We start from the raw sequence: 23953 nt of genomic DNA, 5'->3' as shown, positions 1-23953 counted from the left end.
ATGAAAAACTCTAATTAAATTATGATGCGTTTATTTTATTTACGCTTATTACTGATTCAAAAAATTTAAAACGCATTAGTAAAAGTATTTTTATTACTTATTTTTAACATTCTCTTATTCTTAATTATTTTAAACATGTTTTCTTTTTTGATTATCACTTATTTTATTGTTAATAAATATTTTATTATATATTTTTATTTTATATTTTCAAATTATTTTAATTTTTATCATATAGAATTTTTTTAATAATAAACTAATATTTCTCTAAAAGAAATATCAAAGACTAATTTTTAAATTATATAAAATTTCATTAGTTATTCACTTTTTCTATAAAAGCATAAAATATAATTACATTCTAATATATTTATATTTTCAATTATCATTATATTTTATTTTCTAAAATTAAATTATTACAAGATTTTAGTTTATTAATAAATAAATAAATAAATATATATATATATATATATATATATATATATATATATATAATATCAAGTTTTCTCAAGGGACTTCATGTGATAAGATTTTATGAAATCATATCATGTTGTTTTTTAATTAAAAAATTAAGACATGATAAATTCATAAAAGTGTTAATTATAGTATTTATAAAAAAATCAAATGTGATCTTAAATGCTAATAATATATATATATATATATATATATATATATATATATATATATATATATATATATATGACTTATCTAAATATAAAATTATATTATTAAAAATTAATTATAATAGATACAATAATTATCACAGCTACTACATATTTTATTATTTTTTTAATAAATATATATTTATATTTATATATAATAATAAAACTAATATCATTATTATAAAAGAATAAAATTTAAATTTAGATCATAAAAAGTTAAAAGAAATTTGTAGCACATTTAAAAATTTATCAATCGAATATAATAATTATAAAAAAATTTAACGTATATATATGTGATATTAAAAAATAATAATAATAAAAGATAACTAACAAGAATTATGACAATCTAATTTTTAAAAATAATTATTATATGAACATATGAAAGCTTATTAGTGCAATGAAATAAATACAAAATTAAAGTTAATAAATATATATAATTCATATGTTCATTTGTCTTAATATATAATAAATATAAAAATTTCATAATATTATATATTATATAAATTTTATTAATAATTAATATAAATGGAAAAAGAAATAAAGATAAAAATAAAACTTATATTTTATACTAAAATTATTATAAATTAAAGCGTTTGATAAAGATTTAAGAAATAGCAGTTAATAGCTGATTTAGAAGGTGTTTGGTTTAGAAATTTGATAAAACTAATAGTTATTTCTCATTAAATAATTATTAAAGCATTTAGTAAAAATTTAAAATATAGCAGTTGATAGCCGATTTAGTCTCAACCAACTATATTTTAGAGTTTTTTATTATCATCTCACAATTAATTTGATTTTTTTATTTATTTGAACACAGTATTCTTATTAAAACTTATTAATAATAACTTACTTTAAATTGATCTTATATAGTTAAATTCTTATATTATAAAATAAATAATTATTATTTTAAAATTATTCTTAAGAGTTAAATAATTATAATATTTAAAATTACAGTATTTAAAATTAAAAAAAATTATTAGTAAAATTTAAATTTAAATTTTATTTTTTAAGTAACTTTTATAAATATCATTAATGTCACGACTCGATCTGTGGGCCCATGACCGGCACTAGGGAATGGTAGGCGTAAGGCCACCGAATCCCGTAGTAAGCTTGACACTCATTAACTTAATTATATCTCATCTAATATCACTGATGTCACAATTTCTTAACCATTAAATTCTACAAATTTAATTCGGTCTGCCAAAGGAATTAGGCGAGACCCGAAACTACATAAAATTACAACTGATAAGTCTATTACTTCTACTGTGGAAAATCTAAAATTTTACAAGTCAAACATAACAAATCAAATACATCACCCGATGATGAAGGAGTCGGGTTGCTAGGTAAGAGCTGTGGGAAGACTAACAATCACAGATATGAAAAACAGTAAAATTGAGACTATCAGTCTCGAGAATGAGCTAAAATCATATATCCAAAGAAAAACAGTTACAAACACTTCAATAACACAGTTATTTAATTTGAAATAAATATTAAGTTATGTAAAAATAAACGTGGCATGTCATGCTGATATAAAATAATTTTCACATACTATGGGACAGAGTACCTCAGTAGAATTCTAATCCCAACACCAAACATCTCGACTCTCTCTCATTCTAACAGAACTGGCGCCTAGAGAGTAAGGCTCGACCAGGGTCCTTAAATCTAGTTCCGACATTTAATTATTACTAACACTCTTAACCTTTCGGCTCTCTTACTCCAAGAAGACTGGCGCCCAGAGAGCGAAGCTCGACTAGGGTCCTTAACTCCAGTCTGATCACTTAGGTTTCCAAATAAGCCGGCGCCCAGAGAGCAATGCTCGACCAGGGACCTTTACTCCGACAACACACTCCACTAAGCCCAGAGAGTGGTGCTTAACCAGGGCAAATCCTAAACTTTCCTTCTTAAATTTACCATTTTACCCTTTTTCTATCAATATTGGGTTTTTATACCGGTGCACTCATCAAAATAGTATGTTCTACTGCCGTCCCATTCCGAGTTATCAGACAATAATAAATTCAATAATGAAGAACATGATATATATGAATAGTAATTGAATGAATAATTTAAACTTGCAATCAATTAATCACAATAGCTATTTAAAATTTATGCATGACACTGCATAACAGATATATAACTTTAACTCACAGCTTTGACGACCTTTTAGCTCTGCTCCGATACCTCGGTTGGAGCGAGCCGAACTGATGGATTATCTAACCACAGAAACACAACTTATCAATAATGCTGAAACAGTTGACAATTAACCCTAAGTCTAGATTCTTTGGACTCGCTGTCTAAAAATCTCGACTCCGATAAATTATACAGAAAATTCGGCAGAACCTCCCCTACAATACTGATATGTACTTATTGGAATAATTGTTGGAGACTCAAATGGTGGATATGCAAGCATGATAACTTATATGCTTTTCTATATCATCCCAGGGAACAATGAAGCTTCATAGGGTCTTTCTGTCCAGGTGCAGGATTTACCCCCCATAAAATGTGTCAAGGACCTGCCAGAAAATACTTCGAATAATCAACGTTTCATTTTAACGGGAATCGGGTCCTCAAGACTTCATTATTTTTCCGACTGTGCCATACATCATAAAATATGACTTAAGGCAGGCAGGCCGACAAACAGATATTTTAATACACAATATCTCTAATGCTCAACACAAATCAATAAACATAAAATTTACCAAAGAATTCTGAAATCAACGAGCCAGAGAAAAATTACCGAGATACTTGGTCGCTCGGTCGACTCGCCTTTAGCCGCTAGAGTCCGATTGACGATCCGAACATACCAACGGACTCGAAACGGCGCGCTGATGATGATCCTCGCTTCCAATCTTCTGATCCGACCCCCGATCATCCAGAGATATTTACGAATGATCTCGGCCATCGATTTTCAAACGAATTCCGATCGCCACGAAACTGGTGCCATTGCGAAGCTTGAGCTGAGGAGAGTCCGGATATGCCATCCGATCGGCCAAAGCTAGTCGGAGCTCGCCAGAAAACGTCGGATGCCACCCACTTTCTCTCTCCACTGCGAACTTTCAACTTCGACCACCATTCGCGTCGCCCCTGCCACCAAAATGAAGCCCAAGCCGAGGGGAGTCGATCGCCACCCGACTCGAGCCGCCAACGCGGCCGGAAAAGCTCGGAATGGCGTCCGAAAGCTGCTGCAACATCCTTCGCTCTCACTGCTTTGCTTTTGGGTATCGTCACCATCGCGCCAATGCCATCAAGACTTCTGCCTTCTCCTCCTCCTCCTTCACTCTTCTCCCGATTTCCCCTTCCTCCTCTTTTTCTTCTTCTCCTTCTTTTCTTCTTCTTTTCTTCCATATCGGCTTTTGGTCACTGCACTTTTTAATTACTAACAATTTCACCCTGCAGAAATTCTAATTAACCCCTAAACTTTTTTTAACTTTTCAATTAAGCCTCTAACTAGTTAATTTGGACCAAAATAGAATTATTGAAAATATTTACCCTTACTTTTAAATATAAAATTATCAAAAAGCCCTTGCCGACATATTTAATTACAAAAATACCAAACATACAAATTTTCATTAAAACTCCATATATTAATAAAATTATACTTTTAATCCTTATTTCAAATTAATTTTTCAATTTAATTCTAACACACAATTAATTTAATTAATCAATTTGCTAAATATTTTCCAATTAAAATTTAATACCATTAGCTAATTAAAATACCTTTTTTTCCAAAAATTCCTTTATAAAATATCCTTTACAAATTCTTCCATAACTCTCAAATATAGAATTTAATTTATATATATTCATTTAGGAAAAAATTTTGAATAACCAAAAATATGGTTTATTTCTCAAATGATTTACTTAATTAATTTCTTAAAAATCAAACTAATTGGATATAGAAAATAACTCCCTTATTTGTCAAGCATTAAAATTTCCATTTAAATCATTCCAATTTAAACCAAATAAAATTAATTTTAATAAAAACTCATTTATTAATTATTATTAGTATTATCATTATTAAAAGAAAATTCCATATATTACAATTAATAATAAATATAATTAAACTAAAGAAATTAACTATAAATTTTTAATTATTATAAACTAATTTTATTAATTTATATCATTAAACTAAAATTGATTTTTTTTTTAATTTACATTGTTCAGTTTTATGCCAAATCATTCTATTAAACAACCCGTACCTGAATTGTTCTAAAAAAAAATTACATCAATTTAGAACATAAATTTTTATGTGAGGATATGATCCGAAAAATTCAGTTTTAGGAATTTCTAAGATTGAATTCGATTTTAGAAACTTTTTAATTATCAGATTTCTGCAAACTGTGCTCGCCCATAGCAAGGATGAGCACCCATGTATGTCATTTCCAATTTGCGTCCTTTCATGATCTTAATTTAAGTCGTTAAAGGTCCTTTCATAACAGACTAAGTCGTTAAAGATGACGACCCTGTGGTGACACACGTGTGTGTACATGTTCTTCACTGCGTAAAAGGATGAAGTGAGAAACCTTAAAAATTCCAAATAATGCATCCTTTATTTTTAATAATAATAATAATAACGTAATGCGAAAACGAAGCTATATTTTTCTCTTAATCCTGTCGTTTTGTTTCCACACTTGGTATTCCTGCTAGAAGACTAATACATATGATATGCATCTGGGTTTATTTTCTGGTTCCTTTCCCCTCTATTTTGACTTTATCCATAGACATTCGAACAATTAGACATCACCCTCAGTGCTTACCTCTCACCTCATCCAAGCCTCCATTTCCATATCCTTTTAGATTTTGATTACATGATTGGATATCGTATTTTTTATAATAAAATAATTTTATTTATAATTAAGCTAATATTTCGTACCTAATAATATTTTATATTTTAATATTAAATAATTGATACATATTTTATTATTTAAATTTAATAAATATATATCAATTATTTAATAATTTAATATATAAATAAAAATATATATTAAACATATACAAAAAAAATTTCCTTTTATAATTGCATTATGCACTTCCCTATTCTTACATAATAACTTTACCAATGAGATTTCATTAATATGATTAGCGATTAATTTTGTAAATGTTTTAATTGAAAAAAGAGCCTGTATTACATATATGGAGTTATCTAAATAATACTATTCGTTTTTATCATATATATTTTTAGTTTTATTTCTATCTCTACTACGCATGCTATCGGCGGGCGCTGACTAATACAAATACATAAAAAAATGGCGTCCCTCTTTTCTTTTTGTCATTATTGTAACTTTCATAAGACCCGACCAGGTTTACCCTTATTCAAAATCAATGAGCCGTTGACAATGCAGTATTATCATGAGTCCAGTGTCGCCATGGCCTATATATTATAGTGAGGACCCGCCATTTCTCTGCAGAATTGCAGAACATTACCCAAGTTGGTTAACTCTTTCTTTTCTCATCAATATCTTGCGTGGGGTTAACTCTTTCTTCTTGTTTTTCTTCTTAGGGTTGAGCATTTCTTAGTTAAGACTTGAATTTTTTTTGGGTCGTTGAAAAGAATGGATACTTCTGTAAAGAATAGATTGAAAAGAAGTATATTCCTCAAGGTATGGGAAAGATGCAAATCTTGGAATGCTGGCAGTAAAACAAAAACTGCGAGAATTGCATGCAATTCTTTAACAAAGAGCAGGTCATGGCACTGCCCTACTACAAGATCATCATCAAGCGAAGAAGAGAATATTGAGAAGGGAAAGAAGAAGCCTCGGGTAGCTCCGGCAGGATGTTTTCCAGTATATGTGGGAGAGGAGAAACAAAGGTTTGTAATCAGGACAGAGATTGCTAACCATCCATTGTTTAAGATATTGCTAGAAGATGCTGAATTGGAATATGGGTTCAATAGCGAAGGTCCATTATTGCTTCCTTGTGATGTTGATTTGTTTTATAAGGTTTTAGCAGAGATGGATAGTGGAGAAGAGATTAGTACTACGCCACGGAGTTGGCGTACTTGTTTATTAATCCTTTGCGGTCCACAGACATGGTTCTCGGTTAATTACAATAGGCATATGATATAGTATTACATAATACAAATATAATGCGACTTTAGTTTGTTTTCAGTTTTGGTTATGGAATATTACTGAAATTAGAAATACAATCTCTTTTATATTGTGGGCTAAGTATTAATTGTATATCCCATTAATAACCCAAGTACTCTGATGTGCTAAGAGATTAAAGCAAGTTAATTGCAGAATAAGCGAAAGATAGCTCTGAGGTGCATTATATGAATTAATGAAAATGCTGAGAAATTAAGGAAATACATAGTAATTAAAATTTCATTCCAATTTCTAAACTTTCCCTTCCTCTCGCTCTATATTCATCTAAACAAAATGTGAAGGACATAAATCAAAACTTTGATGATATATAAGAGAGGAGCCGTAGATGTGATATGTATTTGATTTGGATGCAAATGGATAAAGTCAAATTTAAAAGGAGTACAAAAATTGAAAAACATTAAAACGGTCAAAAAATATATGTAATAAATGTCTTGGTAGCTTATAAGATCTATTTTTATAAGTAGGAATATGAAAATCAACCGAGCCAGTTTAAACACCTCATTTTTCAAACTTTATTCGATGAAATTATATTAATGATCAAGATTGGTTTGAGTTTGAATTATTTTGTACAAACTTAAATACGTTTAAAAATAAGTTGATCCTAAATGAAATTTGAATTAGTTAGAATAATATATTTTTTTAATATTACTTTTTTATTATATAAATAAAAATTAAAAAAATAAAAATTCTGCTAATAATAAAACTAATAGAAAAAAAAGAGCGGAACCCAAATCAAACTTAACAGGTGAGATGCTATAGGAAAAAAAAAGAGAGAGAGAGGAATTCAACACAAAAAGAAGCACCACGACAGACCGAGGCCTTGGAGTTTCAAAGCTTATAACCCAAATAAACTGAATTAGGTCATAATTCTTCTTTTCTATTTACTTGAAACACAAATTTACTTTGAGGGTTTCTGACCTCATGTTTTGACTGAAACAAGCATGTACATGCACATGTGTGATTTGCCGCCACTTGTCGTCATCTTTAAACTACTTAAGATAATAAGTTGGCAAATTGAGATTAACATGCACAGTAATGGCTGCATATATATATATATATATATATCCAAAAGGGGCAGAAATAAAAGATGATAAAAATAAAAACCACTTATTTTTCTGTTTTCCCCAACAACCATAAAATGAAAATTGAATCTATAAAATATAAAACTTGTCCCCATTAAAATCATGTGATGAAGATTATCAGAGTAGTAATTAATTTGCTAATCCACAGATATGGAAACATCAATGAAATTAAGAAAGTTGCACCACAACTACTCCCACTCTACTGAGACTTCAATAATTACTTGGTGAGACTGTAAGATCCAACAGGAAGGATTCCTTTTTATTTTAAACAAATAGAAATAAATAATTTATTTCATTAATGAAACTTCTCCTCTGCTGCCTTTCCATCCATCATGCTAATATTTCATTAATGTCTGTAAAATTAAAATTATTTAAATATCCTCTAAATTCTGTCAAAAGCATAGTTTCATTGATCAAGGATTTCATATAATGAAATATTTAATAGGTAATTTTTTGAATGATTCTAATAAATATATAGTTATAAATAAAAGCAAATTTGAGTTATTATTTTCATCGTAGAAAATAATTTAACTAAAATAATTGTAACAATTATTGTATTAATATTCAACCACAGTATTGACTTAAGTTATTTAGATAATATTCTACGCTATATCTCAATTCTATCTCCACTTACGCATGGCAGGCGTTGAATAATAAAATCACACAAGGAAAAGGTGGTCCTTTTTCTTTTGTCACCATTCAGATTTCTTGTTTAGACTTTAGACCAAGTATAATGTATTCTATTCAAAATCCTTGAGCTGTTCTGTTAGTGCCGTTGACAAATGCTGTACACATATATATTCCTCAGTACCACCTTTCCTCTGCAAAACATTTCCCAAGTTGTTAACTATTTCTCATCAATCCACAATATCTTGTGTGGGTTTAATTCCTCTCTTCTTGCTTGTTTATCTTCTTTGAGTTACGCTTTCTTCCTTTAGAGTTGAAAATTTGGAATACAGACAAATCTAAATCCCTTTTCTCCATATCTTCATTATCTCTCTCTCTCTCTCTCTCTCTTTTTGGCTCTTCTTTCATCAATTTATATATTAAAGAGCTTTACGGTCTCTTTATTGTTCTTATCTCTTAAAGGAAGGTTGAAACAAATCTATTCTTTTTTGGGTTTTTATTTAAATAATATGGACAGTGTAAAGAGTACGAACTTGCAAAAAAACATGATTCTAAAGGCATGGGCAAGATGTAAATCTTTGGGTTCTAGAGGCAACAGAAAATGTGCAAGAAATGTGTGCAATTCTTTAACAAACAGCAGGTCATGGCACTGCACTACTACCAGATCATCATCAAGAGAAGAAGACAGTATCAAGAAGCGAAAGAAGAAGGTTCAAGTAGCTCCACAAGGCTGTTTTTCAGTGTATGTAGGACAAGAGCAACAAAGGTTTGTGATGAAGACAGAGTTTGCGAATCATCCATTGTTTAAGGTGTTGCTTGAAGATGCTGAATTGGAATATGGGTTCAATAGCGAAGGTCCTTTATTACTTCCTTGTGATGTTGATTTGTTTTGTAAAGTTCTAGCAGAGATGGATAGTGGAGAAGAGATCAGTACCACACCCAGCTGGAGTAGTTCTCTATTAGTCCTATGCAGTCCTTCATGTTACACCACTAACAAGAGATCTGGTGCGTATAGGCTTCTCAGTCCATCCAAGATGTTAAAGTTGAATCGAACATGACTCCGTGTTCAAGACCCAAATATTCTTTGCGTGATTTTATAGGTATATAATGTCCATGAAATGTAACTATAAATGTAACTATAGTATGTTTTTGTTTTCAGTTTTGGTTATGGATCTACAGTAACTAGAAATACAAGTTTTTATGATTTTGCGATATCTTGGTCTTAGTGTTGCATAAATATCTTATTACATTTGTCACTTGTATTTGCTACAATTAATAATTATGTTTGTGTTAATATAAAGTTTAACTTTGAGCAACATTAACTTTCATTAATCTATAGTCTGTAACAGAAGAAAATTGCTGTGATTTCATGAAGGAGTACGTCTTACCCCCGACCTTTGTGTATTTGTATTATTAATCATAACGAAAACAAGTTTTGCAAATTGGATAACTTGTGATAATCATAATACAACTTTGGGGCGAGCCAACCGTTCATCATGCATGTGTATGTTTTAGGTGCCCTTTTCTGTGCTTTAGCTCACAACTATGGTCAAGATTGGCTGTCATAAATTTCACATTCAGGAAGGCACTCTGGCATATAATAATGCTATAAAGGATATAGCAATTAGTATTGCCATTTCAGAACCTCAAATATTATTTCAAGAAAAATAAATCATGCATGTATATATGTGCATCTTATTAAAAAAAGTACATAACAATAGATTCAGTATCAGATATGTCTGACAGTAGAGCTCTACTCCTAAGTATGTTGATGTCATCTTCAAATATTCATGATAAGCTTTTTAAAGGAGTTCACGGCAGAAGCAGGCAAAACCAGAAGAACAGTTTTACCTTTCTCGTTTCCATGACATAAAAACATAGCCATTCTCTTAGGCCAAGCAGCTGGTATAGTAAGAGGTTTAGGATTGCGAGAATGTTGGTAAAGTAAAAGATTTGGGCAAAAAGTTTTGTTTGCATTTATGGTACCTGCAAAGAACAAATTTTTTAGTTTCTATGTGCTATCTCTGACTGGTTGTTTCTTCTTAATTGGCTTTACAATTATAGGATTCTGCGGCATATGCTGAATGTGAAGCTATGATCAAGGTCTTCCCTCTATTTCGGGAGGCAATGAGAAAGAGGGTGTTGAAGAGCAAAATCAAAGTCCAACAGTTCATAACCAACAGTTGTGGACCAGCAGTCAAGGCCTCAGGACTAGTCAACATCATTGGCCAGAAAATCAGAGATTAGGAGTAACTTTTCTTCCCTAAGGAAAAAATGTCACTTCTACCAGTCTCATATAGGAAGAAGAACGTTGACATAGAGCTTAAGGGTCAATAGCATAGCAATAAGACCGTTAAACTCAATATGTATATATCACAGTCATTCATTACTTGTAATCCCAGAATTTAGAATTCATAATTTATCACAGATAAAGCAACAATAATTTCCACATGGTATCAGAGCAGGAATAATTTTGTCATCATCTACCCAACAAAATAATCAACCACTCTTTCATCATGGCTTCCAACGATCTCACAAAATTAACCAATATTGTGTTAAAAGGCAACCAAAATTACTTCGAATGGTCGAGGGCTGTCTATATCAGCCTCAGTGGCAGAAGAAAGCTCGGGTTCATCATGAAAACCCGAATCAAACCTCAAACAATCAACCCAAATCAACCATCAAAGGAGGAAATTGAAGCAATCGAAGTTTGGCAGACGACTAACCACATGGTCATGTCCCTTCTGACCAACATGACGGAGCCTCAGATTGCCAGATTGTGCATGTTACTGGCATCATCACAGGCAGTATGGGAGAAAATGAGAAATCTCTACGGGCAGGAGCAAAACTTCGCCCATATTTTCAATTTAAAGCAAGAGCTAGCGCATATAAAACAAGGAACTAAGTCTAGCACAAGTTATGCAACCGAAGTGCTAACTCGATAGGAGGAACTTCAAAGTTACCTCCCACCCACGAGTGATCCAGAAGAAGCAAGAAAACGAACAGAGCAAGATTTAGTTTTTACTTACCTGGGCGGGCTCGATTCGAGCTACGAAGCATTACAGTCTCAAATCTTACTGTCCAGCAACTTACCCAGGCTCGATGCCATCATATCCCTCATACAATAAGAGGAAACTAGACGCATCACCATGGGGACAGTGAGCAGCCAAGAAGTCGACAATAGAGCCTTTGCCTCGCTCTTCTCGCACTCGCGGGAATCGGTCCGAGAGAGGGGAGCGCCCACTAGCATCAAGAGGTGTGTCCACTGCAAGAAGCAGGGGCACTCTCACGAGCGCTGTTGGCATCTTCATCCTCACCTTTGGCTGACCCTCAATAAAGTCGAACGAGGGAGAAGCGGGGGAAGGCAAGAGCGAGAAAGGGAAGGAAGGAAGCGGTTCGACGGCTTAGGAGTGTTAAACAAATGTAACCCTAATGGTTATAGTGTGGGTGATGAATCGGGTAGGGATGTGTTTGTCAGGTCGAATGTGTTTAAATCGACCTGACCCGACTATAATATCCCGACCCGACCCGAAGTCACCGACCCAAGCCAGCTCGTGTGGAATAACCCGGTCGACCGAAGCCCGACCACTTGGACCAACTGGCCAACCCGAAGCCCGACCCATTTGGACCAACCCGGCCCGATCCAGCCCAAGCAACCCGACCCGGTTTGACTCCATTAATTGGAATGATCCAAATCCAACAGAAAAATCACAAATATCCGAGCTTATATCTCAGTTTCAGTCCATTATTCAGCCAACTCGAGGGTCAGGTTTGGTATCATAACCTCTTATAAATTCTTTCAATAACGCATCTAATTAGATAATCGATTCCGGGGCCACGGATCACATGATGTGGGATGTCACCAAATTACATAATTTTGTGACCACTCCTTCCAGTCATGTGACCGTTGCCAATGGGCATCAAGCTAAAATCTCTCGTTTTGGCTCATTAAAATTATTACATACTGATATCCATAATGTTCTTCACTTACCGAATTTTCAATCCAATCTTTTATCTGTTGGTAAGATTACTAGCACTTTAAATTGCAATGTTATTTTCTCACCATCTCCAGTCTTGTTTCAGGATCGAGTCACAGGGACGACGATTGGTGAAGGCCGCCTTGAGAATGGCCTCTATTATCTCAATAACTCTCCAACCTAGTGTCTAGTATCCAACAATCCTGTCCGCCAAGACATTTTGCTCCACCAGCGGTTTGGGCATCCGTCTGATAGAGTCCTAAACCAGCTTTTTTGTCTCAATATGAATACTCACTCTTGTGAAATTTGCAAACTTGCTAAACATACTAGATTGCCTTTCCTTGTGTCTTTTACAACTTCAGAAAATACGTTTGATTTAATTCATTCCGACGTTTGGGGACCTGCCCCCGTTCTATCCTATAATCACTTTCGTTATTTCGTCATATTTATTGATGACTACTCTCGCACCAACTGGGTCTATTTGTTAAAAGGCAAAAATGAAGTTTTTTCCTGCTTCCAGAATTTCTTCCATTTTATTCAAAATCAATATAATGCCAAAATTAAAATTTTTCGTTCAGACAATGGCACTGAATACATAAATAAAAAATTTTCCGAATTTTTCTCCTCCACAGGAATTTTGCATCAAACTACATGCGTTTATACTCGCGAACAAAATAGAGTTTTTGAACGGAAAAACCGTCATCTTCTTGAAATCACCGGATCCATTCTTTTTCAAAATAATGTCCCTCATATGTTTTGGTCAGATGCCCTCCTAACTGCTGCATACCTCATCAATCGTCTGCCTAGCCCCAAGTTAAAAAATCTTAGTCCTCTCGAAATTCTCAAGGGCAGGAAAATAGAATTAGGCCATATTCGATTCTTTGGGTGCACGGCCTTTGTCCATGTTAGACGTGCTCATAAACTTGACTAGAGTTTTGTGAAAACTATTTTTCTTGGGTATTCTTCTGAAAAAAAAAGGGGTATAAATGTTACGATCCTTCCTCGCACAAGACCTATTTTTCTAGGGATGTGTCCTTTGATGAATGTACCCCCTATTTTACGAATACCTCCCCATCTACTCCTAAGTCATCTACTTTATTATTTCCTGATAACTCTTCCTTTTTTGACAGTTCAGCATTGGACATAGAGCCGCTTCCTGAAGCGCTTCCTGAAACTACCTCTTCAGGGGGAGCCAATATCCTTCCCGAGGCAACTCCTTCAGGGGGAGACGATGAGTCCCAAGTTGAAGTAATTGTCACGAGAAGATCATCCAGACTTACTCGCCCCCCTGTCAAACTAAGGGACTACGTGTCCCACCAGGTATCGTATCCCATTCAACATTTTGTTAGTTATCACACTGTATCCAGTTCATATAAGACCTATCTAAGCAATCTTGCCACTCACACTGAGCCCTCTTCCTTCTATGAAGCTAACACCAATCCTAATTGGTGTAAGGCTATGGAGGAAGAACTTTAGGCTCTTGAGAAAAATACCACCTGAGAATTAGTATCTCTTTCGTAAAATAAAAAACATGTTGGGTGTAAATGGGTGTACAAAATTAAATATAAGCATGATGAAACGTTTGAGCGATATAAGGCTAGATTGGTAGCAAAAGGATTTACTCAAATATATGGGGTGGACTATCAGGAAACATTTGCTCCTGTAGCAAAAATGAGCATTATTCGCATTTTATTATCTGTTGTTGTTAACTCAGGATGGAGCTTGTTTCAAATGGATGTTAAGAATGCATTTCTTCAGGGGACCCTCGAAGAAGAAGTCTACATGACCCTGCCTCCAGGTTACAAACCTACAACTGATAAATCCCTAGTATGTAAGCTAAAAAGGGCCATCTATGGATTAAAACAGTCCCCAAGAGCCTGGTATGCCAAGCTAAGCCATTTTCTCTTAAGAGTTAATTTTGTTAAATGTGCTTCTGACTCCTCTATATTTATCAAACGCAATCACATATACATTGTCATTGTCCTTGTATATATTGATAACATCATCATAACAGGTAACAATAATAAAGAAATTGAAGAAGTCAAACAAAAACTAAAAAGGAAATTTGATATTAAAGATCTCGGTTAGCTATCTTACTTCCTTGGAATAGAAATAGCCAAATCTCATAAAGGTCTGTTTCTATCCCAAAGAAAGTATGTTCTGGACCTTTTAAAGGAAACAGGAAAAATAGGGGCTAAACCTATAGATACTCCAATGGAAACTAAAACCAAACTTAACCTAGAAGATGGCAATCCTCTAGATAATATAGCGCACTATCAACGTTTATTAGGAAAACTAATTTACCTCACTGTCACAATACCTGATATCACCTATGCAGTAAGCATGATAAGTCAGTTCATGCATGCCCCTCGCACTAATCATTTGGATGCTATCAATAGAATTCTTAGGTATCTCAAAGGCTCCCCTAGTCAAGGTATTTTAATGAAAACAATAATGCAAATGATATTGTTAGTTTTTCTGATGCAAATTGGGCTGGAAGCTGTGACAGAAAATCAACCTCTGGATTCTGTACCTTTGTAGGAGGCAACCTAGTAACGTGGAAGAGCAAGAAACAAATCGTTACTGCAAGATCCAGTGCAGAAGCAGAATACAGAGCAATGACGTCTACTGCCAACGAGCTAATATGGATCAAACAAGTTCTTGCAGACATGGGAATTAAATGCAAAGGACTAATGAAAATACAACGTGACAATCAAACAGCAAGACATATTGCTTCAAACCCACTTTTCCATGAACGTACCAAGCACATCGAAGTAGACTGCCATTTCATAAGGGAAAAAGTCCAATTTGGTGAAATTGAAACTCCATTCATCAGAAGCCATGAACAGCTAGCAGACATTCTAAAAAAGGCCCTAAATAAAACTCATCATCAACATCTTCTTATCAAGATGGGATCGATCAACCTATTCGAACCTAACTTGAGGGGGAGTGTTGAAGAGCAAAATCAAAATCCAACAGTTCATAACCAACAGTTATGGACCAACAGTCGAGGCTTCAGGACTAGTCAACATCATTGGCCAGAAAATCAGAGATTAGGAGCAACCTTTCTTCCCTAAGGAAGAAAGGTCACTTCTACCAGTCTCATATAGGAAGAAGAACGTTGACATAGAGCTTAGGGGTCAATAGCATAGCAATAAGACCATTAAACTCAATATATATATATATCACAGTCATTCATTACTTGTAATTCTAGAATTTAGAATTCATAATTCATCACAGATAAAGCAACAATAATTTCCACAGAGGGGTATCGAGGAGATGCGATGGTGGAAGCCTTGTAAGTTTACGCTGACTATCGGTGTTAAATGTGATTTCAGCATCTTGTTGCACTTTTTATTTCCTTTCTTGTGTTTGAGTGCATTGGATATCCCAATGACGCTGATGGTCCTTAGCCCTCAGCTTGCTGACTTCTACAGAATCGAGAGTGACTGTTCTATGGAAAATGGTTATTGTGCTCGTCCAATTGAAGGAATCCATGTACTGGTACATATGCAAACTATGGTGGTGATTGAATTTGAAGATTGTAAACTTGTAACCCTACCACCAGCTGATCCCTTACACTGCCTGTGAATCACGAGGAAGTGTTGATAGAAGTGATGTGAAGCCTTTGCAAAACATTTAGCCTGAAGGTCCAAGCTTTCATGTTAATGGACACTGTTTAGTGGCAGAAGGTGCTTGCTTATTTATGGAGCTATTTGCAACATGTCATATTTACTGTTTTCTTTTTTCCCTGTTGGCAGTAGAATTCTGGCATTAATTTCAGGCTAAGGGAGGATTTAGTAAGTTCTTTGAATGTTTAAGCCGGTGGTAGCAAATAAGCCTTAGCTACTCATCGCAGCTGATAGATGGTAGATAATAGTTGAAAGCTTATTAATAATTATGTTTTATAAAGTTATTTATAGCTCGTGTTGTTTATATATTTATTGACCAATATAAATATCAAATTAATAATTTATTCAATAATGTGTGATATAGTATTATAATTTTAATAAGGTATGTTGCTTATATATTAAACATAAAATATATACTACAATTTTTATTTATATAATAAATACTTTTTTATATTAATAAGTAAAGATATTAAACATGGTATCATATATTATTTTACTTTTATAAGGAAATATTTTTAAAAAATGAAAAAATTGAAATTAATATTTATAAGAGATATAAGGAATAATTTATTTGTCATTTCTTTATAAGAAAATTCAAATTAAGTTACGATACATTAGTGTTAAAAAAATAATATTAAGACTAAGAGAATTAAAAAAACTAACTTAATCTATTCATTTTATAAACTAGAGTTTACCGGCTGTTGTTCAAAAATATAATCAAACACATTGACACAGCTATTGATTTTAAGAAAATCTATGGGTAAACACATGAATGACAGCTTATGAGCTTGCAATCTCTGCATTTATAATTATGGTAGCGGAGTTGTTATTATTTTATATAAGGCGGCCCCATGGATTCTACAACTGCTCACCAGCAGCGGCTGTTCCTCCGACTGCTCAAAATCTTTGATTTTCCAAATTGAAGTAAAACTGGATATGTTGCTGCGTAATTGTAGTTAGAAAAAGCTCATTATAATTGATTAATGCTCATTTTACGTAAGAAGATTAAGATTTATAATTTCTATAGAAGTGTAATTAGCTCGAGCACTACATATTACTTAGTTGCATTTCTTGATGCGTTCCGTCATTCCATTTTATTGGCTGTAATGTAAGCCTGTATCTTATCAAGACAATTTCACTGTTATTCTGCTTTTTCAGTAAAATTGATGAAAACACGCTACAGCTAAGATGATCCATTGAACTAATATACCAGCAAGATTAAGTTTTTGAATTGAATACTGCGAACATACAACTTTCAGATACATTTCTACAACAGGGAAGAACTACGAGACGTGAATTTGCACTTCATCTGCTATTCTGTTCAGACCCTAATTATACCATTCAGATTGAATTATTAGTAGGCCTTTTTCGTTTCCTCCAAAAGATACATTAGCTTGAAGAATGCATCTTTTAGCAACAGTAAAGAAGATATACTCTACTTCAACAAAGAAACTCAGGAAGACTTCTCTTTAACCACAACACGGGCATCATATGTTCATTAATTCTTCAAAGATTTTCATGGCAGAAGCTGGCAAACCCAAAAGCACATTTATGTTTTTCCTCTCTTTTCCATGAGAAAGAAATAGGATTACTTCCTTTTCAGGTAATGCCACTGGCCCTGATAAAATAGGCTCTCCCCAGCCAAAATCTGTCGTGTGGAAAGATAGCCTAGACCATGTTGTTATTAAAAGAGTTGCAGCAAGAGAAGGTCTAGCTCTTGTAACTTCAAAATAGTCTATGGCGGATCTCATATAACTGTCGTTAACCATATTAACTGCCTTCTGAACTAGCCCTACTGCAAATGACAATTGGTTGTCTAGTAATTCCCCTGCTTGACAGAGAGAGTTTGTTAAGACAATTGCATTGCCAAAGTACCCTTCAGGAATTGGTGGTACAAATCTGGACCGTCCATCAACAGCAAACAGAAGTTTTATCTGTTGATCAGGCAGCATCTTTAATGCCTGACATCTAGCTCTCCACACAAATGCTGAAAGAGCTTCAAATGTCGTGCACTTGGGTAGAACTCCGTCTTCTGTAGCTTTTCTCTTCAGTTGTTCAAGCTTCTCAGGACCAAAACAGAAGGACCTATAAAGCATTTCTTCTTCATAAAGCTTGCTGGCACTTGATATGTCTTCAATCTCAGCAAATTCTTGGTGTGGAAACTCTATTTTAGGTGGGTTTCGAGCTTTGAGTATGTTTCTATCTGCAAATGGAGGTACCTTTAGAGGAACGCCTCTTGCAGTTTCACCCCAGGAATTCACAAATTCCATTGCACCAATTCCATCAAACATACAGTGGTTCATACATAGTCCAAGAACAAACCCTCCACATTTGAATCTGGTGACCTGGAAGACATTTACCAATTTTTAATAATAATTCTGAAGTGAGCTTTCCATCAAGTAAACTAATGAAGTGACCTTCATATCAAGGTTATTATAGAATATATCAATTTGAAAAGCACTACACAAACTCTAAGCATTCTTCAGAAACATCTCATTCTTGACCGTGTTTACATTTCCAGTCATCTTACTGCCTTAAATTAATCAATTAATCGAACTCTTGCAGAAGTGTTATAATTTCAAGAAATTATTAAGTTCCCAAATCATAAATGTGAACCCCGTTACAAATTTTATTTACTGAAGAAAAAAAAGAGGCTGAGCAACAGAAGTAGTCAGAAAATCCTCAAACCTGAGCAACCAAAGGAGGTATCTGTAATATGTTTTGCGCACCAGGAATGTTATAAACCAACTTCCCAAGCGTCACAGGATCAGGCTTCGTGGTGTCCCCTATATCTGTAATGACACAATTTGCTTCAGCTTCAACAAGAACAGCACCTTGGCCAGTACAATCCACTATCAGCTTCCCTTCTGAGCTAATCGTTAGCCGCCCCGCTAGAGGATAGTAATGAACAAGAACTTTCGATAAAGCATTTTTGATAACTTCCATAGCGTCCTCATTTCCTTTCACATCAGATTTAAAGCAGTAAATAGTACGAACTACTACTGCAATGTTTTGGTCAAGGTTAGAGAGGAAATACAACCCCTTCTCTGTCTCCTCTGCAGGAGGAATTAGAGTGGGTTCGTTCTGCTTAACACTAAGTTGAAAACTGCTATTACTAACGTCTGCCATGGATGTCACTCCTTAAAAACCTGACTTCCCAAATAAAGAACATCCATCAATGCAAGTACACATCCTATCTTTATTAAGAAGAACAGACAGATTGTAAATAGACAAGGAATGATATAGAGAAACATACCTGCAACGGAAGAGAGCTTAATTGGAAACCTGGAGAGCAATAAAACTTATTTTTTGAATATTATCCTGGAAATGCTGCTGAAGTTATATAGAAAAAGATGGACCAGAAATTTGACTATTGGCTGTTTTGGTTAACAAAATGTAAGACATGACAGGGACAGGTTTTCCAATTCCTGATATGAACTAATTATACGAAAAGTCGTATTAGAAGGGTTTCCACCAAGCTCAAGAAAGAAATGATATCTAATCTTGAGTCTTGTTTTTGACATTGTCCTTTCTGCAAATTGAGGAAAGGTGATATGGGATTGTGGTAGGCTACTTGCCAAGGAACCAAAATATTACCAGCAAACAAGGCTGGCGTGAGAAAGAAGAACGATCGCGGAGTTGGTTGGTGGGGTTGGCGTCCAAAATTTGATTACTTGTATAATTTATTTTATATATTTATATTAACCAAAATTTGCTTTCTGGGTCTATTGTCTTTTACTAAAATTATGCAGCTGTGTCCCTCTGCATTTCCATTTTTTTATTACATAATACTCACCACAGGCCATTACCACAACATATTTAGAGAATCTCAGTGTTGATATGGGACCAGAGTGCATAATCAATTAGTTTAAAAAGAAACAAGAAACAGTGTATATATATTTATAATTTCTAAATAATACAGATCAATGCATTGTGCCACTTGATTAACATTGTCCTTCCACATTCTTACGAGGACATAATTCATCGAGCGGTTGTATTCCAAGTACTTCTTTGAAACTTCTCCAGGAAAATGCATTGGCTATTTCCTTCACCTGCAAAGTCAATACCACCAGCTAATGCAATATAAGCTAAAGCAGTGTTGTACTAGAGCATAAAAATCGAAAATCTATTTGTTGAAGCTTTTCAATCCCACAATTCACCTTTTACAAGTAATTGAGGAACTAAATATTATTTTGCGCTTTAAAGATTGAAACGTATATTTCATACACATGAAAAAATAACAATCAAAACATCAGAAAGATGGAACACATAGTTGATTTCAATTCCAAGGATTACTATTAAATACTGTAGTTATTGCTACGAACCTCAAAAATCACGGGTCATAACCTCAGTTTGTCTAAGAGTAAAGATGGGTCTAAATCCCAAATCTAATTTTTCCAAAATGAACTAGATCCTGCAACGAGGATTCCAACACCGTCTACAAGAAATGATGGGGACCCAATGCTAACAGTAAATTAACTATTAGAAACTATAGGCGTCACCACCCTAGACTCCGGCTACACCTCAAAACCTAGCACTATGTCACGAAACTTGGACTTAGAGGTTAGCCAAGTCGTGCGGCACTTAGTTAACTTGCTTGATGAAGTCGAACTAAGTAAGCCTAGATGAGAATTGTGAGAGATTGTAGGTGAGCAAAGTAGGCAGCAGGGCTTCGAAACTTGGATAGGGTAGAGAGTTGAGAGCACTTAAGCTTGGAAAATATGGAGAGCTTTATTAAGTTTCCAGTCTTCCTCTTGTGTGTTCTTGTATGTTCTTGTTGTATCGTTACAGGGGGTATTTATAGGCTTCCCACCTCTTCAACTTGTGGCTAGAGTTCATTCTTCTAGAATTCTCCACACATCACATGTACATGTCTATACATGTCTAGAATATTCTAGTATAGTCTACATATGTCTAGAATATTCTAGACTAATCTAGTATGTACAGGAATTATCCCCACTCTTCTAGAATGTTCTAGAAGTATCCACACTCTTCTAGATTATTCTAGAAGTGTCTAGACCATTAAATTGTTCTAGAAAGTTCTAGACTATTCTAAAGTGTTTTAGAGTACTCTAGAGAATTCTACATTATTCAAGAGTGTTCTAGGAGAATTCCGCATTACTCCATCACTCTTGGTACTGTGTGTCGCATAGACTGGCCTTGCTCGCCCAAGGATGAGGCGGGCCGTGACATTCCTGTCACGAAACTTGAGCTCAAAGGTTAGCCAAGTCGCGCGGCACTTAATTAACTTTCTTGACGAAGTCGAACTAAGTAAGCCTAGATGAGAATTGGGAGAGATTATAGGTGAGCAAAGTAGGCAGCAGGGTTTCGGAATTGGATAGGGTAGAGAGCTGAGAGCACTTAAGATTGAAAAATATGGAGAGCTTTATTAAGTTTCCAACCTTCCTCTTGTGTGTTCTTGTATGTTCTTGTTGTATCGTTACAGGGGGTATTTATAGGCTTTCCACCTCCTCAACTTGTGGCTAGAGTTCATTCTTCTAGAATTCTCCACACATCACATGTGCATGCCTATACATGTCTAGAATATTCTAGACTAATATAGTATGTACAGGAATTATCTCCACTCTTCTAGAATGTTCTAGAAGTATCCACACTCTTCTAGATTATTCTAGAAGTGTCTAGACCATTCTAGATTGTTCTAGAAAGTTCTAGATTATTCTAAAGTGTTCTAAAGTACTCTAGAGAATTCTACATTATTCAAGAGTGTTCTAGGAGAATTCCACATTATTCCATTACTCTTAGCACTGTGTGTCACATGGACTGGCCTTGCTCGCCCAAGGATGAGGCGGGTCGTGACAACTAGCTATTCAAGTAGGAGAATCCTACGTCCATATGAATCCCGCATTCAATTTCAATACTTTCAATATAAAATCCAATTTCTATACCTTAATGTTGGAGTCACCACCCAAGTCCCGGACAAACACTGTCCATAACCTCACTTTTCTAAAAGGAAAAATGGCCCTCGTTCCCGAATCGAATTTCTGAATTGAACTTGACCATGCAATAAAGGTTCCAACCAAAAGTGATTCTAGATTTTTCATTGAAATAAAATACTTGGATACCAAATCATATCAACGTTCCATTTCACACTATTCTGATATATATATATAATTAAAATATAATATTATAAAGTTAATATCCATATAATATAATATGATAGAATTAAAAAGCATTAAGCAAATAATGATACAATTTTTATTATTATAGAATTATAATAGTGAAATCTCTCCTATGACACAACCGACTAAGGTACAAAATATTACCTTATAGGCGATAAAGCCATAATAATTAAATTACATAAGTCTTGAGTTGTTATTATTAAATAATATTAGATTAAATCATAAAAAAAAAATAAAAATTAAGTGAAAAGAATACCTATATAACTATAGAGCATAAAAGATAAGATAAAGATATGATTTTGCAGGTTTTAAATTTTTAATTTTAAGATTTTAAATTTTAATTCGTTTTTGTTGATAAAAAAATAAATTTTATTGAGTTAGAATTAATAATTACTAAGTTATTTAAACTAATTTAATAATATAATGATAATATATTTTTTATAAAGCTGCTTCGCCTCGATCCATCTCATTAATGTCATACAGAATGACTATTTCAATCTAATTTTATTTGTTTCGATTCGAGATAATCAAAATTTTAATTAATATAAAATAAAAAATATTTTTTTTTTTTTAATAAAGTGAGATATTCGAACTATTTCAGATAAAATAAAATCAATAACTTTGATTCTAACATTACCAACAATTACAATAAATAATGGAGTCCAGCGCTAAAAATATATAACTATTGTTATTATTACAAACCTTAAGGCAACTACACCTCGAAAGCTAGCCATTAAAGCAAGAATACCCAAGTCCATAGTAATAACCATTATTTCTAGGCAAAATCCATATTTAGGTTCCTCTACTATTTCACTTTGTTTCACTTGGTCTCCATCCATCTATTATGTCTTAACTCGTTGTTGTACTTTTATTTTTATATTTATTTAATCCTTATGTTAACGGTATCATAAAATTGATAACGGAACCGTTAAATAATTTTTACATAATTAATTTTAAACTCCTATTTTTCTACTCGTCATTCTTGGCTAATAAAGTGGACCCACCATAACTCACGTGCAATATACTTCTAGGCACATTTTAGCATTGCTGCCTCCAAAAGTTTCACCTTCTGTTTCCTTTCTCCTTCTCGCTTTCTCTTGCTGCTCGCAGAGACTACAAATGGAAAATCAATTCGCATCCATCTAACCAAACAGCAGCAGCACCTTCTAACCAAACTACAAATGGAAGCACAAGCACAATCAATTCTTCCTTTTTTGGCCTAATTCTCCTCATATATGCTGCCTATCAAGCACAAAAGAAATGAACCAGATTTGTTTCTCTAAACTCCAGTCCTCCTCATAATTTTCACCAAAACACGTATCTTCCTCAAATCATCAAAGCAACATTGGATCCTTTCTATGTCTTTTACCATGTATTTGAGTTCATACTGTAAAGAGACTAAGTTACCCACCATCAAGTCAACTCGGTGGTGACTCTAGTACACTTAGTCAGGTCAGATCTGAAAGAGGCGTTGCAAGGTTCGATTAGACACAAAGTCTTTGCTCTAAAGGATTTGCATGGTGGCTGGGCACAGTTTGTTTTCATTGTCAAGCCACTGCTAGATAGATACTATAGGTAACTCCAACGGACAAGCTTACAAGTGCTGTCATAACTTCCAGCAAAATCGAACGCCAGAATAAGCTAGGTACATCATTATACAAATCATCTTTCACCATTATTATCATAATCAAGAAATCGAAACAAAAGTTAGATAAATAGAAACAAAAAGTGGAAGAAATGA

At 33.8% G+C, this 23953-nt stretch overlaps 3 protein-coding genes across 3 annotated transcripts; 2 read left to right on the top strand and 1 right to left on the bottom strand.

Moving 5' to 3' along the window:
* The first annotated feature begins 6074 nt into the window (after window positions 1-6074).
* On the top strand, window positions 6075-6805 carry LOC8269182 (auxin-responsive protein SAUR72). The gene has a single exon (XM_002511087.3). It carries the CDS (start codon window positions 6203-6205, stop codon window positions 6713-6715), a length of 513 nt encoding a protein of 170 aa, XP_002511133.1. The 5' UTR covers window positions 6075-6202; the 3' UTR covers window positions 6716-6805.
* Window positions 6806-8651: 1846 nt separating this feature from the next.
* Window positions 8652-9677, top strand: LOC8269183 (auxin-responsive protein SAUR40). Its single transcript, XM_002511088.4, has one exon. It carries the CDS (start codon window positions 8973-8975, stop codon window positions 9519-9521), a length of 549 nt encoding a protein of 182 aa, XP_002511134.2. The 5' UTR covers window positions 8652-8972; the 3' UTR covers window positions 9522-9677.
* A 7602-nt stretch (window positions 9678-17279) lies between these two features.
* On the bottom strand, window positions 17280-21493 carry LOC8269184 (omega-hydroxypalmitate O-feruloyl transferase). The gene is made up of 3 exons (XM_002511089.4): window positions 19329-21493; window positions 18761-19221; window positions 17280-18417 (listed from the first exon to the last, which is right to left on the bottom strand). The coding sequence occupies exons 2-3, from the start codon at window positions 19199-19201 to the stop codon at window positions 17560-17562; spliced, it is 1299 nt and encodes a 432-aa protein (XP_002511135.1). The 5' UTR covers window positions 19202-19221; window positions 19329-21493; the 3' UTR covers window positions 17280-17559.
* Between the last annotated feature and the right edge of the window lie 2460 nt (window positions 21494-23953).

Source organism: Ricinus communis, chromosome 4 (genome assembly GCF_019578655.1).
Source record: "Ricinus communis isolate WT05 ecotype wild-type chromosome 4, ASM1957865v1, whole genome shotgun sequence".
Taxonomy (NCBI): Eukaryota; Viridiplantae; Streptophyta; class Magnoliopsida; order Malpighiales; family Euphorbiaceae; genus Ricinus; species Ricinus communis.
This window is presented reverse-complemented; position numbering and strand designations above follow the sequence as displayed.